This window comes from Pterocles gutturalis, unplaced genomic scaffold (genome assembly GCF_000699245.1).
Source record: "Pterocles gutturalis isolate BGI_N339 unplaced genomic scaffold, ASM69924v1 scaffold23236, whole genome shotgun sequence".
Lineage (NCBI taxonomy): Eukaryota > Metazoa > Chordata > Aves > Pterocliformes > Pteroclidae > Pterocles > Pterocles gutturalis.
This window is the reverse complement of record NW_010106123.1, coordinates 39994-61585: the sequence shown is the minus strand read 5'-3', so window position 1 is coordinate 61585 and position 21592 is coordinate 39994. Positions and strand designations below refer to the sequence as shown.

At 39.7% G+C, this 21592-nt stretch overlaps 1 protein-coding gene across 1 annotated transcript in view; it reads right to left on the bottom strand.

The window, feature by feature from the left end:
* Positions 1-21592, bottom strand: part of CFTR (cystic fibrosis transmembrane conductance regulator (ATP-binding cassette sub-family C, member 7)) — a gene marked incomplete at its 5' end in the record, with an annotated part of 68443 nt that overhangs the window by 7636 nt on the left and 39215 nt on the right. The window contains 5 exons of the mRNA XM_010087678.1: positions 5892-6047; positions 8332-8574; positions 17236-17336; positions 19417-19644; positions 20729-20879. Coding sequence (XP_010085980.1) covers positions 5892-6047; positions 8332-8574; positions 17236-17336; positions 19417-19644; positions 20729-20879 — 879 coding nt within the window. The remainder of the gene's footprint in view (positions 1-5891; positions 6048-8331; positions 8575-17235; positions 17337-19416; positions 19645-20728; positions 20880-21592) is intronic.

The following is a 21592-nucleotide window of genomic DNA, read 5'->3' as shown; positions in this document are numbered from 1 at the left end:
CAGGCAGAGAAATAAAGGGAACTACTTTCTTCAGAAACTGCTGTTACTCCTAATAACTGTGCTTTCAAGAAGCAAGGCACTAGAAGCACATTATTCACAAAAGTACTTCTTTTTTTTCACAAGGTAAATATTTCATTGTCATGAATTCTGGTACGTGTCTCTCCATTTCAACACCTCCTTCCTCCCACCTCATTAGAAACCACATTGGGTTCACTTGAGTAAATACCATATGAGTCACATGGGTAGTTTAGAGTCCATTTGAAAAGAAGCAAACCTCTCCCTCCCACCAAAATCCTAAAAGCTAGAAGTCTAAAGTGAAAAAAAACAAAAGTGAATCCCATGGACTTGTGTGCTGTTTATAAGTATGGAAGAAGTAGAAATAAGGAGAGCATTGGAAGGGGGAGTGAATGGCTGGGGAGACTGGCACCAAATCTGGAACCATTTCCTTCTCAGTCACTTGTTCAAATTCACCCAGGATGAAAGTGGGTGTGATCACACAACAAAGTTTCTCAGACCTGACATCCACCCTTAAGCAAAACACTCACAAATATAAGTATGGTCACATTTATGTTCTGACCACTCCAAATATTGTAAATCAACCCCTCTGAAGGGTACTAATCCCCATCAGCAACTACAGCCTCTGCATATTGGTTATGGTGTTGGATACACCCAGCTTGTGGCAATAAGCTTCCTAGACGATTTAAGTGTTACATGAAGAACCAAGACACTGGAGTACCTAAGCAAACGCAGACAGACGAGTAAAGCATCAGCTGACAAGAGGCTGCTAAGGAGAGAGAGTATCCTGTCTGTGAGTAGCTGCTGTTGCAATGAAAGCCAAACCACGTGCAGGTCCCCAGCAAGACCCATGGACCCTTGTTCCTATACGCCCCAGGGCTGGAGAACAAACACATCAGCTGGAACCAGACATCAGCTCCACGCATGGAAAAGCTAGAGTAACAGCAATATGACCTCCATGTAGCCTCCTCTGCTTTGTATATATATTGGCAACAATATCAACATGAAAGAAAATAAAATTGCTATGTGAACGCTTTAGTATTAGGTGCAGAGTGAGAGGTTTTGTTTTCATAACTGCCCTTTAGGGACTTTACATTGACATCCAAATATTTACAGACAAGAAGCAGAGCATGGGAGCAATGAAGACCTTCTGCAAGTATTTTGGGACCAGTTCTGTAATGTTCTCCCCTGAAGATGCTAAAACCTCTGCCTCCCATAGAGCTTACTCATCAACACAAGTGCTGTGCTCCTGCCAACACTGAACCCATGATGCAGAAAACAACCTATATACTGCCCGAAATGAACATGTGGGGCTGTTAATTAGTGTCCCCAGGTGCTCTGTGGGTGGATTTGGTGCAGCAGATACTCCCTAGGTGTATCTCCCCAGCCTCTGCAGGACCACCCCTGAGAAGCAGCACTGCTCCGCAGGCTGCATGGTGCGGGAGTGCCCTGGCACCCTGCAAAACAGTCACTCCCACAACCTCTGAAAGTGAACAGCCTTGAAGCTATGAGAAGCGATGAAACAGTACTGGAGACAAACAGGCAGAGAGACAGACAGATATAATGAACAAAGATAGCTATTGAAAAATTGGAACTACAAAGATAAAAGTTGCAAAATCTCACTTCTTAAGTAAAATAAAGCAAAAGTGATTTTTTTTTTTTTTGGTCAACTGGCAGTCCCACAAACTGTAATAATCTCATTCTCCATGCTAAGCTTGATTTTAACTCTATATGTAGTATTTACATGTAGAAAATGGTGTGAGATCTGCCAGTATGAAGTGGAATAACACTCAAGAAGACACCAGAAGTCATCTCCTTCCTTTGAGCTAGCAGCACCTTATGGGTGTCAGGTTTCTCCTCCTTTATTTTAATGGAAAATTAGCTGCAGGTCTCCTGTTCTCCATTCAAAGCCAAACTACAGAAGGCATTTTCTCAATTTGACTCCATTACATACTTCAGGATGCAATCTGCATGAGGACCTGTTTGCAAAAGAGCTTCAGTGTGTTGAAACCAGATGCAGCTGGATTACCTCACCCTGGAAATGTGGTGGGAAAACTTTTACAGAAGAAGTATCAGAAAGGACTGTCCAGAAAGAAGGCAGGATGGGCTGTGATTATACTTCAAACAGCCTGTTATCGCTGGAGTAATTGTTTCGCATGGGAATGACAAACATCCTGTAGGAGCAGCGCTGTGGTCAGGCTGTGCTTCAGCAGTGCAGGCGTGTGAGGAGCTACAGGAAGGAACTTCCTTGTGGGTGCTCCAGGAAACATGTTTTATATGATTTACCCCTTCACACCACTGCAATGAGCTTATAGCTGGGCTTGAGATACTGAAGGAAACAGGTTTTTGCTTTTGCTGCGGCTCAGCGAGTGATCCCTGACCACCCTGCAGGTCATTCCAGCATCGCCTGGATGGAGTAGACGGCAGTGTGTTAGGACATTGTGTGTGCTATGGAGGAGTGAAGCAATGAGGTTCCCACAGAGGAAAAGCACTTCTTTTCTTCTAAATTGGGAAATTTAGGGATAAGGAAGAGAAGGAGAATGTTGGAAAGTTTTCACAAGGAAGCATGCCTTAGGTAGAGCTGCATTCTCCTTTTGTTAGCAAAGCCTCTCCTGGAGACAGCAAATATCCAGGTGTTGCTGTAGGCCAGCCTCCCAGGAAAGGAAAAGCAACTTTTCTTTTTTTCCCATACCCATAGGCAAATGGCAAAGAACAAAAGGCTTTGTTCTGCCGGGAAAAGCAGGGTGGCATATGCAGTTTCTCTTCCCTGCTGGGAAAGTGCTGGTGAAAACTTCATTTCATTCTGAATGTGGGAACTTTTGAGGCATAATGTGCAGTTCTTTGGCAAAGCTTTGGAACAAGAGCTGTGAGCTGAAGCATGCAAACAGGCTGGCAACTCTCGTGACCTTCCAGAGAATGGATTTTTGGCATTGATCCACATATCAGGAACTTCCAAACTGAACTAAATGTGTAATTTTAACAATGAAATAACAATTCACCTCACTAATAGAAGGGCAAGTTACACTGCTCATGTAATAAATGTCTCTCAGATCTTGCTGATGGCTGCAGAATTATGTTTTCTATACCATTAGTGACTCTATAGTGAGTGCTCAGCTATGAAAATTATTAATCATATTTTTCACGGGGACAAAAAGGGTGCTTGTTACCAAGCATTCCATTTTCTCCTCAGTCTATGCATTCCCAAGAACAATTGGAGATGGAAAGCAGAAACCCTGCTGTAACCACATCCAAAAGGGCTGAGAGCAAAAGGATGGCTATGGGAGAGTCAGGGAAGCCCTTTCCAATACAGAAAGTTATACTTGGCTGTATAGGAAAATTTTGCAATGGAGACATATTCATCCTATACAGCCATACTCTGGAGGACAGCTGTGTAACATACCTGTCCTCCAAGCCAAACAGATGCAGCTGCATCTAGAGTTTACTGCACCGCTGCCTCGATCTGAAGGGGTGACTTTTTTTCATACTTCCAAGCAACAATCATGCTGCAGAACTGAACCACAAATAATAAAGAAATAAAAGTTTACAGGAATAGATAGATGTGAAAATGAAGAGGGGACAGAAAGGGTGATGACAGGTCAGCTATCAATGGGCAGGTTGCCAAGTAAGCCTCAGCTCAGCAAGCAGCGTGTGACCAGCCAGGCTATTGGTAGAGCTCAAGCAAGAAATGAATCCAACCAATGGACTCATCACTGCTCTCTCGGTTCTGTTTTGTTGAGGGTGTAACTTGGCAGTGAAGTCTCTCAAACTGCTGCCTTTGAGGAAATTTCAGAGCATGATTATGGAAATGCACAGAGAGGAGAGAGTTGTGCCTACTTTAAATAAATGCTACTTAGGCTATTGTGGGATAACATTATTGAAAAGGAAGCTTTCACAACTCAAAACTGATTATTAAGTAGAAAAATGAATTTTTGAGTCTATCTTGTGTTTGCAAAATCAAATCCAGTGTGTTCCCAGCATGAGCACTTCAGCATCTTTTAACAGCTACCAAAGCCAAGACAGTGCCATCAGGAACCCCTCAGTCAGAGTTAAATCCCACCTCCATGACAGTGAAATAGTTAACGAGTGACTACAGCAACTGAGTGACAGTTGTATTGATGACTTCACTACAATTAGTTGGTTTGTTGAATTGTGGTAGAAAGCAGAATTTAGCCTACATACCCCAATGGAGGGTGAAAGTGAAGACAGACCTCTGCTCTGCTATGATGGTTATGGAAAACCACTGTTTTGAAAATCTAAACCTGATAGCATATTTTTTAGTGAAACTGGCTGGCTGTCACAGAGTTTCTCCAACTATTTTAAAGTGCCTCATGTAGTCCACAGCAGCTGTATACCACACAAACATAGTTCACTGCAGCTCACCAGCTTTCTAAAACAGTCACCACCTTTCTAAGACAGTAGACTATGTGGGAACAAACCAATATGCACAGAAAGCAGCTGGCAACTCTTTTACAGTAGGGATGTGATGGGGGGAACAGCACAATAGGGGTTTGACATTTGACAGTCAAAAGATGATTCTTGGTCACCCTGGTTGCCCACTCCTTGTGGGCCTGTCAAGGAGTAAGGTAACCAAGGTGACTAATGATCAAACCATACTTATCAGTCTCTGGGGTTAGTAGCCACCCCTCAAGGAAGGATAAAGGTGGGACAGTCTGCATGTCCCCTCGCAATGTGCCAGGCTGATCTGCAACTGGTGTCCCTCCACCTCCCTCCGGATACCACAAGTGACTCATTGGTAAGACTGCAGTCAGCTGTTACTTCAATTAATCTGACACACTCACAAGGTTTCCAAAGGAATGAACATAGCTATGGAAAAAACTGTGTATGTTTAGTAGCTGAAGAACTATTCAGTGTATAGGTTTCAAATAAGAGAAAGCCAATATGTGTTATATGTGTTATTCCTGTATCAGTACTGCTGGAAAGGACTGACAGCTTCCAACAACAAAAATACAAAACATGGCATTAAAATTGTGCAGTTCGTACCATCAGTTTTCATTCTGACCTTTACAGTGAGTGATCACTTTTTAGTTTCACTGCACACAGCCAATAACGTTCATTTTTGCGACAGATAAGCCAGAGCCCTAACTAATATAGGACACTAGTCCAGTTATGGGGACATTGGCAAGGGACTCAGAAGCCCTAGGTTTTATTGTTTTCCCCTCCTTAGACTATTTTTCTTGTTCCAGTTATCTGATAGTATTAGGGTGCCTAAACCCATGTGAGGAGCTGCTTCCTTTTTCGTCTCTCAAATGGTATTGCTTCCCATGTGCTGGGACTGCTGCAAACATAAACAACATTAAGTGTTCCCTTATACATGCACCATGACACAGTAATGAGAAGTGACAGCTAAAAAAGTGATGAGTCCAAGTTGCAGATCAGCTAGGGATCTAGTAAAATATGAGAAAAGCAGTAATTCTGCTACCAGCCCATCAGGGAAAACAGACAATGTGTAGCATCTACATGTTAACCATAATATGCGATGTAGGCCTTGAGAAAACAGTAGGTGAGAACACCACTGATTGTATTTTTTTCTTCAGGTGGCACTATCTTATTTTGAATCAACATGTAAACTGTTACAGAGGTGCAGGGATAAGCAGGCTACAAACACTTCTGTTTGAGTGTGTTGTACCTTCCCATTTCTAGAACAGTTCTTGTGTGAGTGGCATAGAAACCCTCAAAAAGTACTTTGCTGTGAATCATTACATGCATCCATCCATCCCACTCCCCTTTTCACAAAACCTTTGCATTTAGCTTCTGTCTTGCAGCATAAAACAACTAACTTCCAGCTTGAAGGTAACTATGCATGCATATAGAACCAATGAAAATAAAGGCACACAAATATACAGTAATCGCATTACCTGAGGAATCACTCCAAATGCCTTTCTCCATTGCTGCACGCTGACCATGTTCCAGGAGACTCCATCAATCTGGATATCCCCTTCTGTATTCAGCAGTCTTAAAAATGCAAAAAGTAAAGTGCTTTTTCCTGAACCAGTTCTTCCTAAAAGGCCCACCTGCAATGCAAATCATAAAAGCAAACATTTAATACCACTCACATTGTAACACAGATGAAAGAAGAAACACTTAGAGATCTCAGCAGTGGAGAACAATCCAAATGGATCTCAATAGGATAATAAATGTCATTTATTTGGGAATGATAAAAGCCTACAGCAAGGGGTGAATGAAACACTGAGCCAGACTCTTTGTTTTATTAGAATTAACTAAGATGAAAAATCTGTTAGCTTCTCCATAGCTGCAGACCAGAAATTTTTTTATATATTATCTTGTGCTGATTTGTCCAGCTCTCTTTCCCCTTTTTTCACTATGAAGCCCTTTTCAGCAAAACCCCATACAGTGAACAAAAACCAAGTAGAGAGTGCACTTGAATCACACTGCTAAGCTACTCTATTTCCATATAATTGAAAAACAGAGGGCCTAACTCTGATCAGACCATGAACATGTTGTGGGGTAGCTTGGGCCTGAGGCAGTGGTCACAGCACACACCATGCTGTTGTTCACCCACAAGCAGCGATGAAAGTCCTCAACCTGCCCAGCTGGTGCTGCATTTTCTTACATCTTAGGTGGGAAGAAACATAATACATGTTTTGGGTTTTTTTGAAATATTGTGGTTCCTTTGTTGGATTGCACTGATCTGTTGCTGGAACAAGCAATATGTGCACTAACCACCAGCAAATGCTGAGCTGCCTTTTCCAACAGCTGGGTTTTACACAGCTAATGATGCCCTGTCTGAGCACGGGCTGCTTTTGTAGGGTGACAATATACATGTGAAGATGAAGAAAGGTATTCTTCCTGCTGCCCAGCATCCTTTCCGTAACAGTGCAGCAGGCCTCCAAACCAGACGAGCAGTCTGTGCTGTGTTGCACCGACCCAATCTATTGATTAGGTAGATTTATATTCCAGTCTACAAAAAGGGTGTGAGGGAAGACCCAGGTAACTACAGACCTGTTAGTCTAACCTCAGTTCCTGGAAAAATTATGAAGATTATCCTCCATACTATTGAAAGGCATTTAAAAACTAACGCAATCATCAGGAGCAGTCAACATGGGTTCACAAAAGGAAAGTCCTGTTTAACTAATTTGATATCTCTCTACAATAAGGTCACCCCCCTAGTTTTAATTGCTCTGCCCCCTCTCTGTAGAGTACAAAAGTATCTTTCATTTTCTATACTCCATTGCTTAAAGGGATTTTCCAGGAAGTAAATCCACCAGACTGCAGCAGCACCTCCATGCTCCAGGAATCACAAGTGCCTCTCTTCCAAGGCAGAGCAGGTTCGGGATGGTGCTACAGGAAGTCAGACCCCTGGTTTCAAAATTTTGGTGCCCTCATACATTCAGTTCATGTAAACCAAGACAGACATACCAAACCTGGCAAATAGTGGTCTTATCCAAACCAGGAGTGAAGAACTGCCTCGTGGCAAGGCCAGGGAGCTCTCACTGACCCTATTTTCTTATCTACATGGGAGAATTAAAATCTCTTCATCCATATGGCTCCAGCTCAAGAAATTGTGTGAGCCTTTCTTCCCACCCTAATGAACACGGTCCTTCAGCATGAACTTAAAGCAAAGTGTTAAACCTCTGCTCAATTGCTGTCCTGAAACTAAAGCTCCCTCTTGAACGCAACCCCAAACACACATGAAGATTAATTAGAGGTTTGTCAACCTTCTCAAGAATAGACCTGTTTATGGTTTGTTATATAATAATTCAGGGTGGCCTAAAGCCCTCCTTGAACAGGCGAGACTGCACCTCCACCCCCCAGCCGCCAGAGCCAGCAGTGCGTTGCCCTTGGCACAGCGACAGGTATTCTTTCATGCCCTGTGCCACCTGGGTCAGGCTGCCCCCAGCACCCGTGCTCACCAGCAAGCTTCCTGCTCTCCAGAAGAAGGCAGCAGATGTCTTCAGGCACAAGAATACAACTTGGGGAACTGTTGCATATGTATTTTATCAGTATATTCTGCTCCTCATGGCCAGCAAACATCCCCACTGTTCTTCACTGAGATGTAAACAGCCTCAAGATTTCTAGGATAACTGAGGCAGATTTTCCTTGCTTTTTTTTTTTTGTTGTTTGTAGCCAATAATCTTACAGATGAGCTCTTTTTAGGAAGACACACAAGACATTTCTGTTCTTCAGGTGCTTTAGATGATTTCTACATTTTGTGACAATTTCATTTAAAAAACCTTATTAAACTCAACATACTTTTTTATCAATGAATAGGTTTATAACGACACTTCTGTAGTTAAGCTTAATACAAGTCAGATCAAACACAAAACAGTGTCTCACCCTCTGCCCTGAACTTATTGAAAAGGAAATGTTTTCTAACACAGCAGCTCCTCCTTCACTGTATTTGGCCGTAAGGTCCTTCACAGTCATTTGGCCCCCGGATGGCCAGTTCTTCTCTTTCTTTGCATGCCTGTTTTCAATTACAAGGGCATCTGAAAGCTGGTTATTCTTCTGTGGCTTCATGTTTTTCATCTCTTCTGTTGGCATGTCAATGAATTTAAATACTCGTCCGACAGACCGCATCTAGGAATCAAAACAAACAGTATTCTAATTGTAATTAATACTTATCTCTCAAAACAAAGGAAATCAACTTATTCCTAATTCCTAACCAGAACAGTGAGTCTCTTTTCTGTGTAAGTTATAGCATGATGTAATTTTCAAAGGTAGGATACTTCTTGTACAGAGCTGTAGATTCTATTGCTTTTGTACTACTGACATTGGTCCAACATGGGATTCTACTTGCTTCCTTTTTAAATGGACACATTAGCTCTTTCTACCTTTAAAAACATATTTTGATAACTGTAGATGACCTGTACTTATGAAAACAAAGTATGATCATGAAAGCAATCTTGGAGTCTCCAAATCCTTCCTTGGAATCCTTCAAATTCCTTCTGTAGGGGATTGTACAACCCAAAAACTGATGTTCCTTGAATAATGATTGGTCTCCAAAGATCAGCAGACTGTGGAATTTGAAAGATGTAAAGCAGTAGCATCAAGTAAAAAGCAACAATCATCAGACATTAACATCTGAGTATTTATGAGAAATTATCTATAGTTTTTACTAAAAAAAAGTTCCCAATTAATTTTATATCTCTAAATACATATATCAGGTGAAATAAGTCCTGTAGTTCATGAACTGCAGACAAAAGTTGCTAGTAGCAGTCTTGGTGAATTTTAAAAAAGAGCATGGGACTAGAAAGGATCCTCTTGATCTTTTTTTTTTTTTTTTTAAATGTGTCAAGGGTCAATTAATAAATAGTTAATTCATCCCCTTCACTAGAACTTCACTGCTCAGGTGGTCAGAAAGCATATTTTTAAATCTATGGACCAGTTTGTTCTTGTAAATTAATTCATTTTGAATTCTAAATAGTTCTTTGTTCTAGCTGCTTTCTCTGTTAATTTATGGAGGGCTACCTTAGATCCAGTCACCCTTTGTTCTCCAGGACTAAAGAAAATCCGTGTTTAAGCCTCTTTCTTAACAGATGTTCTCCTTCTCCAAACATTCCAGTTCAAATTAATCTTTTCTGTCTGACCAGAATGTACACAGCATTTTGGATGATGTTTCACAAAGGCATTGATACTTTCCTATCTATATCAGGAATATACTGATTAACACATCCTAGGATCATATGGTCTTTGTTCACAGTTACCTCTTATAGACACCCTCTGATCGAGTAGCGGTCAGACAAGCTTTCCTCCATCTTAGCCATTTCTAACCAAGGAGATCCTTACTTACAACAGAGCTTATTCTTAGCAGTCCCTGAATTTAAGCCTACACTTTGACTACTGAAATCTATTTTATATCAGCCACATGAGGTTACCTAATATCTTTCAGCTCCCAGAGTCCTTCATGCAAACATTGCCTTTCAGCTTTGTGCCTTTGGCATATTTCTTCAACACAATATTTTTTTCTTTGTTGAGAGCATTAAAAAAGGATTAAAACTAGTTCAGTCACAAATCTAATCTTTGTTGAGTAGCCTCCCTACAGCTTAATACTTACAGCTTAATGTCATTTGCTTTCTGTCCAACTCATTAACTAGTTTACAATTCTTGTAATAATCCTGATCTCCTTCATGTATATAATTTCTGAAACAGAGCCACAGTCAGTGCTTTCCTGAAAATAAATGAGATCTACTACATTACTTTTGTCTGGAAAATAAATCATCAAACAGTTATCAGATTAGTCTGATGCAACCCTAATGTCAGCAAACCTGAGTGAATTCCCTCTGTAAGCACTGTGTCTTTGATTAGTTCTTCAAATTAGTTTCTAAAGACTGCTGCCATCAGACTAACAAACTCATGGTGGCACCAATGACCTCCCATTTCTCCCCTGTAACCAAAAGTAACAGTTGTTATTCTATCACCGGCCACCACCACTGCTAGCCTGGTGGATTCATTTGAACTGGCCACCACCAGATCTCCAGTTTCTTAGCCAGTTCTTCCTGAAACTTAGGATGGGACATCCCACTTGGTCTGCACCCATGGGGCGGCATTGTTCCAGCCCAGTTTGACATGTTTAACTGAAATGTCCAATTGCAGAACCCAGTCACGTTTAGTTGAAGACTCCGATTTTAGATGGACTGAGTCTCCGGTGGTGTATGTGCCCCTCCATGGACTGTACAGGAAATTTAGGGAGACCAGGTTTCTAACTTAGGAGCTTCAGTTAAATGGCTAGAGCTAGGTTGACTTTTGCATAAAATTTCCACTTCAGATACTGTAAATCACATATCTACCTTCTCTTTCACTTTCAACTCCCCAGAATAAACACTGTCCTTTTACTGAAAACTGAGATCAATATTCATTCAAAATTTGGGCCACTTGCAAGTCTAATTCTGATTTTGTCAAGTCTCTTATCTCTATCTGCTTCTTGACCTCCAATGCATAGCTTGTTTTGATTAATTAATACATTCTTTGGAGGCTGTCATTTCTAATATACTTTTGGATAACGTTCATTCTGGTAGTCCTAGTCTCCAAAATTTCCTACTGTTTTTCTACTGCTATGCAGGAAACAAATTTCAGTCCCTCACGTGAAGAAGATGTGACCTTAGTCTTCATTCAGGTCCCTAAGCGCCTTAGTCCAACTAACTTAATTAAGTAGATTCCTCATTTTACCAAAATTTGACCCTCATAAACAATATGAGTAAACTATGATAGTGTCACTTCTTACTGGTCAGAAATCATTTAGCAAAATAAATAAATAAACAGATAGATACCTTCATGGCTACTGCATCCAGGAGTACCTGGCTCTTATTACTAGCATTTGTTCTCTAATATGTATTAATATGTCTCTCTATAGTGGCATTATGGAAGACCCTTTGTACATCTTTGACCTTGTTAAACTGTTAAATTCCTTCTGCAAAGTTATTTTACTTGATATATTACAATTCCTTTCTCCTCTTCAATCCAGATTGAAATACAGCTAGGTGGATTTTTCATGTGCAAGCAAATACTTATAATGCAAGGAAATACTGAGGTAATTGCTTACATCTCAGCATCTTGAAACACAACTGTGATGAAGTTTTTGAAAAGCATGGTAACACCCAAGCCTATCAATTACAATTTTCATCTTAACTCCTCTGCAAGATGGAAGGCCATGGTCATCATCTTGTTGATACATGAATGTCATCTCATTTTGGTGATACAAACAGGAAGGCCTTGGATCAGTTTGACAATTTTCTTTCTGTTTGACCATCTTCAGTAAATCCCCACATTTACTATGCACCATACATTTATTTTAACCAGTATCTCACCACCCTCACAGTAAAAAATATTTCTTCCTTAATATCTAATCTAAATCTATCCCCTTTCAGCTTAAAACCATCACTCCTTGTCCTATCACTACACTCCCTGAATAAAGAGTGCCTCCCCATCTTTTCCTGTAGGCTCCCTTTAAGTACTGGAAGGCTGCTATAAGGTCCCCCCAGAGCCTTCTCCAGGCTAAACAACTGCAACTCCCTCAGCCTGTCCTCATATGGGAGGTGCTCCAGCTCTCTGATCATCTTTGTGGCCCTCCTCTGGACTCGCTGTAACAGGTCCATGTCTTTCCTGTGCTGAGGACTCCAGAGCTGGATGTGGCACTGCAGGTGGGGTCTCACGACAGCAGAGTAGAGGGGGAGAATCACCTCTCTCAGCCTGCTGGTCACACTTCTTTTGATGCAGCCCAGCATACGGTTGGCAAATGAAGGTCTTTTTTGGCTTCATCAAGAGCTGTGAACTTTTGTACAGGCAGGAATTGCCTATAATTGCCCAAAAGATCGTACCGCTATACACTAGCTAAAATTTGCTATAAAGGCATCTGGACAAAGAGCCTTCCCTTACAACAGAAAATTTCATCTCTGTCCCAGCTCTCCTGACAGATTTATCAGTCACATCACATACGCAGATATTTTTGACAACTTAATACTTCAAATCAATTCAGAAGGATGCTTTCCTGGTTCTGTAATTTGCATTATGATTTAGATATGGGCAGAATGTAGCATAAATGTCAGTAACATTTTACAAAGATATCAATTCTTCCTTTCACAGGTAGAAATCTTCTGTCATTCATAATGACAGGTATAGCGTAGGTGACAGCAAGTTTCTTATCCATTATTCCCATCAGCAATGTGCCTGCTATATTTACATTCATTAACTAAGGCTTTAGAAGAAAGGAGTATATTTACTACTTTCATCTAAAAATGTCTAGAGCATAATACACTATTTTTAGCCTTGCCTAGTTGTATTTTACTGAGATTTTGATAACATTGCAAATTCTTTAATTTACTTTCTCATTAATATCACTTAAACTCCTCTTCTTAATGTTGAAGGAGAATTCATAACATAATTATTTAATGTATATTTCCAGAAAGTGGAAGAAGTAATTTTATACAAGTGATCTAATACAATCAATTTCATTAGGCCCTATGTTCTCTTCTGCTAGAGAGAGAGCAGTTGCCCTTTCCAAACCAGACACACGTAGTATTCAATGACCATGTTGCAAGACACCATCTCCTCAAAATCATGTCTGAAAAATTCAGTGTGCAACCAACAGATCCTGTGAGAGGTTGGTTCAATGGCTCATGTTGTAAAAAAAACCTGTGCCTTAAGTCACTGCAAAAACTGGGTCAATGCAGGCAGACCATGCAGTTTTCCTGAGGTTTCACATCTTCTGCTGGTACATTTTGGGTGCCCTTATAGGATATATACTCCTCTTACAAACTGCAAAAATGAAATACTTAGTTCATGTCAAACTTCTACTGATTTTTTTTGCTCTTTCTCACACTGCTTTGGAGGCAGAAAAGGAAATGTTCTAACAGATTTTTTTGTGATTCTGTTCCCTTACAGATGACCAACACATCACATCACAGAACTGTCATTCTGACATAGATTTTACAGCAAAGTATTTAGTCTATTTAAACTTTGGAAATTAACAGTGTTCTCTGTTTTTCTGCTGACAATCATAAAATGCTTGTTAAGATCATGTCCTAGTTAAAAAAAATACCACTTGAACAGGTGAAATAGCATGGGAAAATAAAAGCATGAAAACCAGCTGTAACAGCACCCTTATTTTTCACAGTTCTCATTTTTTCTTTCATTCTCTTCTCTACCATATACTACTTTAACTCTTCAGCATCTCTGATGTACAGGATGGTGCACTGTAAGGTTTACCAAGTGTGGTTTTAATATCTCTTTGGAGGATTCTTTTTATATCTCCTTACAGATGTAATCTTGGCAACAGTAAAAGCATGGCATTTCCTCTTGCCCTAATGAAGGGAATTGTCCTTCCCAGTTATAGCACTGCTACTGCAGGATACACATTAGTGAAGGAGGAGGTTATAAAGCATTAAAACAGTCCACTGGGACTAGCCAATGCTTATCTGTGAAAGGAGAACTTACTGGAAAACTTAATTTCTATTTCCTTATGAAGGAAAAAAAAAATACTACAAGACTGCCTGGGTGGATATGAGAAAGACTGAAAACCAGCTAAAAGGATATTAGCAGAAATGATTCAAGTGAAAAGATAAATCTAGCCTAACTGGTAGCTTTAAATAAAACAACGGATAACTGTCAGAGCAACCAAATATGTTTTTTTGAAAACAAAACAAAACAAAAACAGAGCAGATAAAATACCGGGGCTCTAGAGAAAAAAATGCCAAAACCATTATGGGGTACTAAAAGACAATGGAGATTTTTCAGTTAAAGTTAACCAGTTCAACAGAAATCGCTTCAAAGAGAATATCTGTATATGTAAAAACAAAATCCAACCTAGAAACTCAGATTTCTTCAATATGTATGCCAGTGTCACAAAGAGCTCAAGAAGGAGATTGTCTGGAATAAAGTCAAATTTGCCACCTGTTTGGACAGTATTTCTTCCGGGACAAAATTTTACTTTTTCACATGATCCTGCTTCCCTATTCTCCTGCTGCCCTGTCCTTTTGCCTGCATTTATTTCACTGACGTCCCTTACCTTGCATATCTTGTAAAACAACTCAGCAGAAGATTAATTTTATGTACTAATTGCAGCTTCAACCACTCGCAGAAAACTCCAGCTTATCTGACAACCAAAAACTGCCACCTACAAACATGCTATACACTCAGGCATGCTTGTGTGGAGGCTTTTAACACAAATGTCACAGCTGCTCAAGGAAAGGCAGGAGTGATGTCATTTAGAGCAGTGTGTGCATATCTGTAACTGGAGACACATGGAGATGTGTCAATTCTAGCCAATCTAGCCACCTTAGAAGGCTTTCAATAATGTAATACAACTGGTGATCCAGTAGAGTAGTTTGTCTTAATGTACAGAAAAGTAGTCACAAATGTCTAAAGCAACTTGAGACTTTCTTTTCAGGGGAAAGGGAGTTACTTCCTTATTGCTACTAATAGATGACATTTTAACATGTATTTTAAAAAAAGGGAAGTTCTTCTTTACTAAAACACTAGTGTGTCCAGCACCCTCTGAATCCTACAATAAGACTTGCTGTTGCTATGGTGAAACACCTTCAGTTTGTGTTTAGCCGTGTAATATGTGCACAGGATTCTTATACAGATTGTTATACTTAAAGTGATCATCTTATGCCTTACAGGGCTAAGATGGAGTATGCAGATGAGAGCTGACTGAACATTGTTGTTGCTGCCATGCTTTGCCAACAGCACATTGTACTTCATTATCAGTCACACGATTGATGTTTGGCATATCTTACAGTTACGGCAAAGAAGCCCCTTCCACAAAGTGCTTGCCCTTCAAGACAGGCTGTTCTAACAAGGGAAGAAAGAGTCAGCATAAAACAAATGGATAGGGAAAAAATGTGTTCCTGAATGGCTGTCAGCTTTCTGGACTATCACCAGTCACATGCATAAACAAGAGATTAGATGTTGTAAGTGATTAATTACCAGTTTGGGGGCTCTTAAGGATTTCCTTCAAGAAAATCCCAGTTTTGGGGCTCTTACGGATTTCCTTGGGGCTCTTAAGGATTTCCTTTAGGATAAGGCCGGCTGAATCACTTATTTAAAAAAAAAATGTCAAATGGGCAAATATTCCTTCACTGTCTAAAAAAAGTTTTTTTTAAAATTACAACTCATTTCAGCTAATCAAGATTTAACAGTCTCCAAGATCTGCTGTAAAAGCTGTTTGTTTTCCAATACTGAAATGGTTGGCTATAGAAGCTAATTTAGGGTTCAGATTGGGTATGACTGGATCGAGGAGATTTTTTTTTTCTCAGAAATTTTTTTGGTTTATAAGACTACTGTATTTTGTTACAACAATTTTTCATAAGATAAATCCCAGAATGCCTGAAGTGTAAACAGAGAAGTAACTATTACATTTAAAAATAACATCTAAAACTTTCATATATTTAAGCTAAGGTATGATGAAAACTGCAAGAATAAACATATTCTTTTATGAGTTTCCTGTCTGCTTCTCATGTCTCAACAAACAGGTGATGATGAATTACCCTGGTGAAATATTCAGTTTTAAAGCCAATACTAACTAATGGACTAACTATGCAAATTCAAGGGGTAAACATGTATTTCCAGAGCCTTATCTCAGAGGTTATTTCACACAAAACCAGAAAAAGACCCCCAGGGAAACCTAGAATAGATTATTATATCACTATTGAATTGGCATGGAAGCAGCTCAAAAACATCCATTGTGACCTGCTGTGCAAAGCACTTCAGTAGATGTGATGGGTTTGCCCTTGGCTGGGAGCCAAACCACACACCCGCTCACAGAATTCCCCCCCGCCATCTGAGCACAGGGGAGAGAATTAAAGGGGTAAAGGGAAAAAAGGACTCGTGGGTTGAGATAAGGACAATCTAATAACTAAACTACAATAATACTGAAAATAATACTATATACAAACATATGAATGAGTGATACACAGTGATACTGCCCCCCCCACCTGATGACCAAGGCTCAGCCTGTTCCCGGCTAACGATCCCAGAGCATGGAGAGTCCTGAAACCGCACTCACGGAACGGAGATAACAGTCTGAGCATCCCAGACCGAGAGCTGACCAGGGTGTGTTGGGGGGGAAGGCCTTGGGAGAGTGACCACCTGGAGCAAGATGACCCGGAGCAAAAGAGATCCGGAACCAAAAGGGACGATCTTCCGGAGGGTCCTTCACCTATATACTGGGCATGACATGTATGTTATGGAATAGATTATTGGCCACTCTGGGTCTCAGTCCCGAACCTAAGATCAAATCCTGGGCTAGTAACTGGGGCTGTGCTCCCTCCCAGCTTCTCTTGTTTGCAGACAGCCAGAGAACCTGAAAGACCTTGGCATCCACAGAAACATCACTTTTTATCAGCTTTCTTCTGAGCACAAATCCAAAACACAGCCTCTTGCTAGCTATTATGAAGAAAGTTAACTCTGTCTCAGCTTAACCCAGGACAGTAGACAGAGGTATATTATATACCTTGGAAGGTATATAGTCATAACAAAACAACTCCAAGCCTTTTTGAAGTTTCCCCATCACAGCTACATCTGCAACCTGAATCTTCAAATGCAAGTATTCTGTCACCCATTCTAGTCCAGGAAAATCTTTGATCATAGAAAAACCCAGTTTGTACTGTGCCAAAGCCAGTAGGTTGCTATGAAAGGTATGAAGGGAATACATCTGCCTGATATCCAACTCTGAAAACCCGTGATCAACAAATTAAAGCAATTCCTCAAAAGAAAGCACAGAATAGTGCATTGCATGCTTACCAAACTATCCACATCTATGCTCGAGTTTACTGCCCACTGCAAGGTTCCCATGATGTTCATAGCTAAAGTAAGAATAATGCCAATTCTACCTGGTCCATCACCTGCGGAGAGAAAAACACATTAAATTTATATGCAAATAAAAAGCCAATAGAAATCAGAAAATTAGCATGTGTATCTTAAAATACATCTTCACATTCTCTCCTCTTTTACTTAATGGAGAAAACATGGGTCTGTTAATTACACAAAGGACTGAGACCTTAATCACCAGTTAAACACCTGGTTTTGGCACTGAATTTACGAGAAACCCTGATCTTGGTTTGGCAGAAGAAAAAATGTTAAATCTTGGTACTTAAGATGTGAACAGAATCACATCTCTGAAATCTTTATTTCAATTTCCTTTTTCCAACACATCTGAAGCTGTGAAATGGCTCTTATCTGACTAAAACACCACAGCTAACAACTTTAAAATTCAAAATAGTTGTGCTGGTTTACATTTTCATTTCTTCTACAAAGATGCAGATATAAATTCTTTTGCTTTAATTGTCTGCTGTAACAAGCTTGGGATTTTCCTTTATGAGTTCACACAACATGGTATGAGCACTTAAACAATCCCACTGTTGATTTTTAATCTCACTATGTGTTAAATGGACTCGAGAATTTAAGCCTAATGCCTTTCCATGATTTCTTCATTTCTTCTATGGCTTTCTTCGACAAACTTCCTCCTGTTTTGCTTAGAGATATCTCATCATCAGAGTAATTAAAGCAAACAAAAAAAGAAAAATATTCCTCCTGAAAGTTGACAGCTTAAGGAATTTAGTTTTGCTCCAAGGACCTATTTCCTTTAAATTAAAGTTTACAGTGGTGGCAAGATGACAGATTTTCACAGTTTTATTAAGTGCTTCTAACCCCTTTTCTCAAATAAAATGTCCAGAAAAACAATAACACAAGAAACAATTTTCCTAAAAATCCCCAAAATACTAAGCACACAAAGTGAAAAATGAGACAGGCAACAGGGGATATTGTGTTGCCATGAATTTTAGAGGAACTAAAAGTCTCCTTTGTAAAAAAAGTACTGCAGGTGCATATTTCCATACAGAAGTAATTATGCATTTTTTTTTCCTAAGAATCAGGAGAGCTCCTGATACAAGAAATAGAGCATAGTATTTCAGATAATGTACAATATTAGATAAAATGTACACTTTCATATAACTCCTTTTCAACACTGAAGTATGATCAAATGAAACTTGGATATTGTTAGAGCCAAAAATCTCCTTCATAAAATCAGCAAAGTCGTGTTCAACAACCACAGTAAATGCAATTCTAACTGCGTCCAGATCCTGCACACAAGGTTCAGTGTAAAACTTGGGAGAGGGAGAATAATGCCTGAAAATCAAAATGAAAAAACAAACATAACAAAAGTGTTGTGAATTTAAAACTGTATTTGAAGTAATCTGTAACTAAACCTGCTGAGTTTTTCCACTGAACATTTTGGGGATATTATTCTCCTGTTCTCTGCTTGTTGGAGACTGACTATGCCTGGCCAGCCACAGGCAGCTTTTCAAATTCAAGAAAGACAGTAAGGTACAGAGTGATTCTCGTTCAGGTACTGGGTTTACTGGGAGCGGTGAGCCATTTTTAAGGGAATTTTGAATGGAATCTGCAAAACTTCACATGAGAAAATGGGTGAGTGGGTTGGAAATTAGAGAAAAACTAAAACTTATTAGAAACTGGATAACTATTTCTGCTGTTAGTGTGGCTCTAAAAGATCATTAAAACTTTGCATGTCTTAGCCATTTGCAAATGAGAGGAACATTAACCTCTATGAGCTACACAGATGATAATCAACATCCAAGCTTTTCAGTAACGAAGGTGGTTACATTAATGTGGTTTAAAACACATGAGATTACTTTTACAGCAATTTCAGTCAAGAAAAGGAAAGTTCTGTCCTTCAGATATTATCTTCAGATTAATCCCTTAATGAGTCCTCTACAACATCAGATTGTAGATAATAACAGTGTAATTTCTATTTTAATTAAATTGCACTTACTATAATGATATACTTAAATCAGTGACTCCAATGTATGCTAAATTTTTCAATGGTTTATTTCCCTCAGAAGTTTCTAAAGCTGTTAAACTGAAGCGGAAGACTTCCATTTCAGTACTCCAGTAAAGCTACCATACCTGTAGTTACAATCGAGATAAACGCCACAGCAACAAAAAAGAAAACAAAACTCATTTCTATCCTCATCTGGAACCAGCGCAGTGTTGACAGGTAGAGGAACCAGTTTGCCGTGTGTAGGTTCAGGGCTTTGTGAAATAAGGTCTCAAAATACGGCTGCCGTCCAAAAGCTCTCAGTGTCCACAGCCCTTTTAAGCTTGTAACAAGATGGGCGAATATTGGACTCCGAGCTGTAAAGTGTTTAAATTAGAAACATCATAAACACTCATAAGCAAATACCTTTGATACAATGCAAATACACAGCCCTATTCTCTAACTCACAACCATGTAACATTTGTGAGAGTTTAATTTACATATGTTGTTGGAGTACCCGACTGAAGTAATCTTAGCACAGGATATACAACAACAGTCTTTGCATGAATGGGTAGAGATTGCATTCAGTGTACTGCCAGGAAGGGATTACATTAATCCTTCATAGTTAGCATACTACATGGGGAAACTCCCGGCCTGCTGTAAAATGCCACAAGAGAAAGGTGGCTCCTCCCCAGATACAATGAATTCCTGCAGTTCTGATAACTCCATCAAGTGAAGTTTTTTAGCACAGAGTACTTTAATGCTCTGGATTCCACTGTACTGACACGGTAATGTTAAGCACGTAAAGTGGTGAGCCAATGCTGGATCACTGTGAATGTCAAAGAAATTTAGACTTAGATCTGATAAACTTCAGAATTACACTTAAGTAAGAGGGAAGACCACCATCATCAGTGTTTAATAGTCAGGACTGACTTGCTAAAGATCTGCCAGTTTATTGTAAAGCCAAGTCACAGTGCCTGATCTGCAAACCCACACTTCAGAATGAGGTTTCCCATTTTATTGGAACATGTTAGTCTTTAAATGAGGGAGAGGAAGGAAATTTAGTCAATTAACATATTCAGAAATAAGAATTATTTGCAGTTAAGGTATATCCATTGGAAATTTTTCTTATGAAGAAACAAATTCATATGGCACATACCAAGTCTGACCACAATTTTTCAAGTTACATTTACACTCAAGAAAATTGTATGTCAGGACTTTGTTTTCAGCTGCAATGATGATAAAGCCCAGCTTTAAAAAGATCTTCTCCATTGCTCTTTGGCAGCAGAGCACTCAGGATTGGCCGGATCAGTAACAGCACTGGCTTTAAGGAGGTATGTGTTCTGCTCCCAGAGACAATGGCATCTTGCAAGAGAAAAGGCAAAGAAGAGGTGAAAAGGTGAATCACTTCTCAATTGATTTGTTGTGGATTTAGAAGTCTACCAATTTTGCTGCTCCTACCTTCAGATTCCAGTTGTTTCAGCTGCTGAGAAGTGTGGAGGAAGTATGCCCTTAACACAATAAAGGTTGCTATCACAGGCACTGATGCCAGGAAGATGTAGGGTTGTAATATTGAGACTACTGTTATAGCGCCAATCACAATCAGTATTAACTGTAGAATGAAAGAAAAATACTATTGATATAGTAAACTTGTCATTTTATAGAAATTGGTGATGAATCTCCTTTCCATGGCAACTATGTATTGCTTCAACAGACATAAAGTGTTAACCTAAGTAGGATTTGCAGCTGAGAACAAACCTCCACGAAAAGATCATGAATAACTGAGACCAGATTCATAACCTGTTGGAATAAGCTGCCATCTTTCCTAACAGATGGAAGAAGTTTTCTCTGTAGTACAATTAATATTGCAGGCTTCTAAATTATGAAGCCGCACAAAACCAGTGGCAACTAGGCACTCACCCTCCAGTTAAAATTGTAAGAACAACACTTGCAATATCTGCAGGCACCTCCCAAACCTACTGGTGCCATCCCTGTCTTGTCTGGACAAGGTGTACCAGACTGTCAGGACCTGAGTGCCACTCTCCTGCAGGTCCTGGGCCGAGCAGTTTTTCTGAATGTCAGAAAAAATGGGAAGTTGCACATCACTGTTTGCTCAAGGGGCTGTAACCCACATATGAAACTAGCACTACTACTCGTCCTTATCAGAAGACAGGAAATAAGTCACAAGAGGATTTGTGGTATGAAAAATTAGCAGTTTCAGGAGAAAAAAGATGTTTCAAGGTGACAAATGACTTAAAAGATGAAACAAAATCATCCCAGAGTTAATCTACTTAGCCCACCAGAAACTGCTGCCATTCTCATAAG